This window comes from Nannospalax galili, unplaced genomic scaffold, assembly GCF_000622305.1.
Source record: "Nannospalax galili isolate Female #2095 unplaced genomic scaffold, S.galili_v1.0 scaffold1594, whole genome shotgun sequence".
Lineage (NCBI taxonomy): Eukaryota > Metazoa > Chordata > Mammalia > Rodentia > Spalacidae > Nannospalax > Nannospalax galili.
The window spans coordinates 220411-227719 of NW_008334075.1; the positions used below are offsets into that span (position 1 = coordinate 220411).

The 7309-nt window shown below is 43.4% G+C and overlaps 1 protein-coding gene across 1 annotated transcript in view; it reads right to left on the bottom strand.

The window, feature by feature from the left end:
- Pnn (pinin, desmosome associated protein) overlaps positions 1–6424 on the bottom strand; it is a 9298-nt gene extending 2874 nt beyond the window's left edge. The window contains exons 1-8 of the mRNA XM_008829023.3: positions 5940–6424; positions 5235–5306; positions 4787–4855; positions 4291–4363; positions 4090–4184; positions 3856–3931; positions 1111–1266; positions 898–1036 (exon numbers count right to left, since the gene is read on the bottom strand). Of these exons, the coding sequence (XP_008827245.1) occupies positions 898–1036; positions 1111–1266; positions 3856–3931; positions 4090–4184; positions 4291–4363; positions 4787–4855; positions 5235–5306; positions 5940–6052 (793 nt within the window). The 5' untranslated portion in view covers positions 6053–6424. The remainder of the gene's footprint in view (positions 1–897; positions 1037–1110; positions 1267–3855; positions 3932–4089; positions 4185–4290; positions 4364–4786; positions 4856–5234; positions 5307–5939) is intronic.
- Positions 6425–7309: the final 885 nt, after the last annotated feature.

A 7309-nucleotide genomic window follows, 5' to 3' on the forward strand; every position in this document is an offset into this window, starting at 1 on the left:
AGCCAGGGTCTCATGCATGCCAAGTAAGCACTCCTTGACTATAGCTATTGCCTCAGCCCCTAAATTTTTTCTAAAGAGATGGCAAAATATTGATTATGGCAAGTCTACCAAAAGTATCTATGGGACTGGACATCTACCTGAGGAAAATAGGCCACTCTTGCTACTCAACATTATGCTACACGAAAAGTAACAAAACTTCTTTAAGCAGAACCACCGTCACTTTTCTGGTCCTAAGGCATAATAAAATGCCAGTCACCTCCTTAGCAGTGTCTATCCTCTACTTATACAACCTCTATGCACATACCAATATGTTTATTATTTTGCATTTTGGGGAAGTCTTTGAGACAAGGTCTCTCTGTAGCTCTAGCTGGCCTGGCACTTGCTATGTACACCAGGCTGACCTTGATCTCAGAGATCAGCCAACATCTACCCACTGACTGCTGGGATTAAAGGTGTGTGCCACCATATCCTGATATTACTTCATTAGCATTCTTATGTGGCAAAAAGTTTTATACACTTACTTAACACAAATACATAATTATCACCTACAAAATGAGTTTCAGATTAAACCCAATTATGCACTAAATACTCCTGAATTCTGACTTCACTATCATCTCAGCCTACCATTAAAAAAGAGCAAAAATCCCCTGAACAGAACTATGAAATCACTCTTAAGTAGTAGGCAGGCCATGGTGGCACATGCCTTTAATCTTAGCACTTGGGAGGCTGGCGGATCTCTGTAAGAGCCTGGTCTACATAAGAGTTTCAGGAAAACTAGGGCTACGGGGAGACCCTGTCTCAAAAAAGGAAAGAAAGAAAAAGAAAAGTAAAAGGTGTGTATGAACGTATGATCTTACCACTGAGAAACTACATTTCAAATGAACTTCACGGACTTACCGTTCATTTTTCTCTGTGATTCTTCTATTAGTTTCTGGGTAGCTGGGCACATTCTTCCAGGAATATAGAACAAATGGGGCTTTGTCTTAGTTCTTATATATTTAATTATCTTGGCATTATGCTCATTCCATTCTTCTTGCTAAAGAAAAGGTAAAAGGTCAGTGCTTCTGTAAACACAGATTATCAACCTTAGCATATTAAAACCCTACTCACCAGCTGCGCAAGCTCAACCTTCTGTTCTAAAAGTCGCAGTTCTGTCTGTTTAGCGCGTCTCTCTTCAAACAGTTCTCTCCTCTCATTTTCAACCTGCTTTCTCTCTTCTTCTGCCTGAACTTCAAGTTTTTGCTCAATTTCTTGGCGCCTCTTTTGCTAAAAATAAGCAATTTGCTTTAGTAAAAGATAATCAAAGCATATTTAATTTTGGCTTAATTATAAAATAATTTTAAAATAATTTTACTATGTTATCTGCATATTTTTCACTTTCAGAAATCTACTTTGAATTCAATACTTGAGAATGATTGCAATTTGTCTTTAAGGACAAATTAGCCACAAAAAATGCTCACCATTCCATTCTATCATAAAAGGTTCTTTCTTAGATCTTAACCTAGGGCTGTGAGATAGGCCACTGGACAAAAAGCACTTGCATCACTGCTGAGTTCAGTTCCCAGAGAACACAAGCAAGAACCAACTCCAGTAGATTATCTGACTTCCACACGTGTATGCCCATGCCACAATAAATAACTTTAGAAAACTTAAGAGTTAACCTAAAAAGGACTACTTTTTGTGTGAGCAAGTGTGCACAGGCCAGAGATCTCAGTTGTTGCTTCTTAGGGCACTCACTAGGTGTCCTGTTTTTTGAGACAGGTCTCTTTTTCATGGCCTGGGACTCACTGAGGAAACTAGGCTTTTTGGCCAGTGAGTCCATCCTTCCACCCCCGAATCCATCTGTCTCCACCTCACAACACCTGTTTTTACAGAGGTTTTCAGGACCAAACAGGTCCTTAACAGTTACATGGCAAGTAATGTATTGCTAGATCAAAGGGTAAGACTATTTTTAAATGGTATCTTCAGTCACTCTTTCCAAATAAGTAATTCTAATCTTTTTTTTTTTTGGGGGGGGGGGGGTCCTCATGTAGCCCAAGGTGGCCTGACTATAGCCAAGGCAGGACTTAAAACTTCTAATCTTCCTGACTCTACTTCCCAAGTGGTATGAGCCACCACAACCACCTTCTATTTTTGAGACAGGGTCTTGCTGGCCTCAGCCTCATTACATATTACATGTATGCACTTCACACCCAGCTAGAAGTCCTAACTTAACAAGTAACTAGCTGTATTTTCCTCTCCCTATACCATAAAAACCATCAACCTTTTCTTCAAACATTAAGATACATTTATGCTAGGTTGAAGGCATAGCTCAGCAGTTAAGAGTACTTGTGTTTCATCAGAAAGGAGGACCAAATTTGGATCTAGCACCCACATTAGACAGCTCAAGTATCAAATCAAATGCCTGTAACCCCAGCTCCAAGGGATCCCAGGTCGTCTTTTGGGCATACACATATTCTCTCTCTCAAACATTTATATTTATATATACATTTATATTTTCTTGTTGTAGCTGAGAGGTCTTACTACACATAGCTGACCAGGAACTCTTGGCTCTTCCTACTGAGGCCTTCTGAATGCTGATACTTACAGGCATGTACCATCTATACATAGGCTTTTTAAATTCTCAAAGTGAAAGCTAAAATAATTTCCCTTAAGCGAATCATTGTTTCCCTTCTAGATTTTCCTCTTCAAGTAAGACCCTCAACCAACTCTAGAAACAAATCTGTAGCTATAGTAAAAAAAAAAAAAAAACACGTAGAAACCAAGTCAAATAAACTGTGGAGGGTAGAGAACATTTATGCTTTTGCTTGTAGAGTGATAAGGATTGTCTTTGAGTATATAAATAACCCTTGAGATGACCCAAGTGACTTAATGTCTGTTAATTCCAGAACTTGGAAGTGGAGGTAGGAAAACCAAGAACTCAAGGCCATCCTCACCTACACAGCTAGTTCAAAGCCAGCCTAGGCTACATGAGAACCTGCCTACCGAAAACGGAAAGAAAGAAAAGAACAAATCCTTGAACTAGTTGCAAAATCAAAAGCTCATTTGAGGAAAATCTGAAACCTAGGGGTGGTGAGATGACTCAGGGGGTAAAGATGTCAGTCACTCAAAGCCAGACCACAAGAGTTTTATCCCCGGGACCCAGGTCACAGTAGGTGAGAATCAACTTCCAAATGTCCTCTCTTGAAAAATAATTGTGATTTAAAAAAAAAAATGAGACATAAATAGACTTGCGTAAGACCACACAATGAGACCATTAAAGAGCTTAGATTGCTCTCAATATTTACAGGTTCAGGCTCTTTAAACACAAACAAGTTCACTCAATACATAGAACATAAAAAAAAAAAAAGCCAGTTGAAAACAATCTCTGAAAGTTTTAAGTTTTTGCTTGGACTTTATTTTGTACTATTATAGTCTTTGAAGAGGCGCTTTTTTGGGGAGTGAGGGTTACTGAGGACTGAACTCAGGATCTTGAGTATCCAGGCAAGCACTCTACCAACTGAGTTACTATCCCTAGGACACGAGTTTTGGTTTAGAGACAGGGTCTTACAATGTATCTTTCAAGAGTTTTTAAGCTGAAAATGGTATTATAGACCTATAATTCCAGATCACTGACACAGGAGGATTAAGAGTTGAAGGCCAGGGGCAGGTAAGACGACTCAGCAGGTAAAGATACTTGCTGCCAGGCCAGCCCTTACTTTAACCCCCCAGAACCACAGGTATGCCATGGCACAAACATGCCCACACACATACACACAATAAATATAATAAAACAATCAAAAGAGAGAGCTCCCAAGCTCTTTTTTGAAATAGTTATTTGGTAACCCAAGTAAATGAAGTAAAACAAATAAATACCCTTTCAGTAGCAACTGTAGATTCTTGCTTAAATTTTTGAAGGGTGCCCATCAACAAGCCAAATATTCGTCGGTTCCTAAGAAACAGCAAAAGAAAAATCAATTTTAGCAAGATCTGTATCAAACCTGGCATTTTCTAAGAAATCCTATAGGCATTTGACCAATCCTGTAATTTTTCTCAAGAGTTATACTATCTGACCTTTTCTTCCTTGAAAAGGAGTCTACAGATAGATACCTTTGCTTTCCCTTTTCATCCATATTTTGATCCTGGATAAGATCTCTGCGTGTGCGTTCTTTGGAGGTAGCTACAACTGAAGACTGTAGTGCTGGCTATAAGAGAAAAGGAATCTCAGTGATTTGCTAGCACATGGTAACATGGTTTTCACAATATTTTAAGAACCAGCATTCACCCTCTAGTAAATTGTTATTTCAATACCTTTTTAACATCATCATCCTCTGGGTCGCTTTCCTGGCGTGATTCTCTTCTTGTCCGGCGCTCCCCGCCCAGCCTACCAGAGGTAAAAGAATTTAAACAGCCATCACAGAATCTGAGGTTAAGTGAATATCAAAGACAAATAACTACTCTAAGGACTCCTCTCCAGAAGCCACCCTCTAAATAGAAATAAATGCCCAAGCCAAACTTTGCTCTCTTATCACATCTAAATGTTTCTCAAAGAACAAAATAGGAAGTGTTACAGGGTGTCAATTCTTCCAATCTTACTTTTTATGACCCTTAATTTAATAAAATTTGGGTCATTGTGAGGTAAGAACTGACTTTTGTGGGACACTGGCTGATTCAGTTCAAACACCAGGGGACTTCAAGGAGACGTAATAGCTGCTAAATTCTAAAACAACAGAAGTATTTCTTAGATATTTCTATTTTTATACTGCCCCAGAAAACAAAGCATGTAATGATGCCTCAGGACACATACCTACTGACTGCCCCTTCAAGGTCTCTCTGTTTGGCTGGGGGTCCTCCTCCACTATCTGAGAATCCACGCCTGCAATTAAAAATGCCCAAGATATTTCCAGTTGGCAAAAAAGCTTAAGCTGAATTTTTAAGAAACACTTCCAAATGAGGAAAACTTAAGTGAGCATTCACATCCAAAAAGCTCCCCCTTATTGGGAACTGAATGCAGGACACTGTACATGCAAGCAGCCCACTCAACCATCAGTTCCATTCCCAAGCCTCAAAAAAGCCTTTACAGTATTTAAAAACAAGTTTACACAAAACTGGTCCAGGTAGTATTTTCTCTTCCTTTTTTGCACTTTCGTTAGAAGACGAACAGGTCATTAACTCTACCATAAATTTGGTTCAATCTACGTTGTTTTATAAATTTCTAAATTTTATCATTAGTTAACTTCTATGAAAAATCTTACCTCAGCAATAAACTACCACGTCCTCTACCTCCTCCAGGACCAGAAAGGGCCAGCAATCTGGCTTGGATGGGCCTGTAAAAAAAATTTACAATTAATGCAAAAACCCCATATAGACGTCAGCAACCCAGGGCTGGGTACACCGTCAGGAAAAATTTACACGAGAAGCTCTAAAATGACGGCTCCAGATTCACTCGTTTTAAAGAAAATAGGAAATTATATTCCAATTAACTTCCTTGTTTTTTTGAAGACCAGAACCACAGAAAATGGGTTTTCCTCGAGGTCTCTCCCCAGAACCAGCCCGGATCGGCTCCCACCCGCCATCCCCGAATGAACGGCATCCAGGCCGGAGTCGGGGAACTGCCGCCCCCAAAGGTCTCCGGCGGCGCGGAGCCGCGGCGGGGAGTGGCTTTGTACCGCAGTTCCGGGCCTGCGGCGCCAAGGGCGGGAAGCCGCACGTCCCGGCCTTCACCCTGGCGGGGAAGTCACGCCGCGGAAGCAAGGCCCGCTGTCCTTCCATGGGCACTTGTGCCAAAGCCCCGGGAGGCCGGCATGGCGCCTCCCGCCTAACCGAGGAGCTGGCTCCGCGGCCGCCCGAGGAGCAGGCCTCGGGCCCCAGGCTCCTCACGCCGCCGGCCCACCTCGGCATTCCCGCTCCGCTGAGCCGGGGAGGCCCGACTGATCCCGCAGGTCCAGACCGACCCTTACCGCACGTCGTTCGGATCGCGCCCGGTGAGCTTGCGGATGTTCTCGTCCACGTTCTTGAGGCTCTCTTTGGCCTTTTCTAGCTGCTCCTGCAAAGTTCTCACGGCGACCGCCATCTTCTCTCTGCTGTAGGTTCGGCGACTGCTCCACAGGCCGGACGGAGCCGTGCCGCGCCGTGCGAGGCGGAAGGATTGACAGCAGGCCTCAGCCAATGACCAGGCTTTAGCTGTCGGTGTCTCCCACAGTGACCGGAAGGGGAAGACGCGTGCAGCGTTGGCCTCTGGACCAATCGGAAGCGCTCAGGCCGGCAGCCCCTCCCCGCGCCGCGTGCGGGTGGTCACGCCTCGCTCTTGCGCAGACGTGGGGCGGGATCGCGGTGGACCTTCCCGGACGCCTGATTGTGGATCCGGAGAGCAGCACGCCTGCTTGTCGACTGGCGAGGCAGCCTGTTTTATAGTGATTTTAAACCTCTGGACACGCCCACGAGGCTGAGGCGACCCTCCCTCTCGCCACACTTCAGAGATTAAATTAGGAAAGGGCGTGGCCAATTTTTTTTTTTTTTTGGTGGTGCGCATGCCCAGAGGGCAGGAAGGCGCAGGCTTCTAGTAAAGTGAGCGGAACTAGAAGCTGCGAACCTCTAGAGTGTAACAGCTGACAACTTGGGGATGATCTTGGGCACCCTGTGGAAAACGCTTTGAGTGCCTTAGTCATTAATAGAGTAGAAATTTGAATAAAATGGTGATTGATAAGGAAATTGAAGCTATAAGTGTGTCCCTAGGTGAGGCGAGCCAAGTCAGATCTACAGGCATTTTCTGATCAGACCTTGAGCAAGGCGAACTATAAGAAAACTAGAAAAGGTGGTTGACAAAGGTGGTCCCCCCAGAATACACTCTCTGGGCTGGGTGTACATACAGCATTCTAGTTGAGCAGGTCGGTTACCTGCCAAGAGACCCTAGGAAAGTGGGTTCACCTTAAGCCATACTAAAGAAATAGGTGGACTAATTAGTGCTTTAATCAGATATGGAGATTTTTTCTTGCCTGGAATTCCAACCCCTAGAGCAGAACTTAGCAGGCTGCATGTAGCTTCATATCTTCCCACTTTTCTAAATTCAGAAAGTGGAACCTCTCTTTTTCTTCTAGCTCTTTTATTTCTTTTTAAAAAATGATTTATTTTTATTTGTACAAGTGCTTTGGTGGCTGGTATGTATACTGGTATGTGTATATGCCCTCAAAGGCCAGAAGAGGGGGGTACAGCCACCCTGTGAGTGCTGGGAGTGGAACTCAGGTCCTCTGGAAGAACAGCAAGTGCTCTTAACCCCTGAGCCCCCTCTCCAGCCCCAGTCTAGCTCTTTTCTAAGCATGCTTTCTCTAAC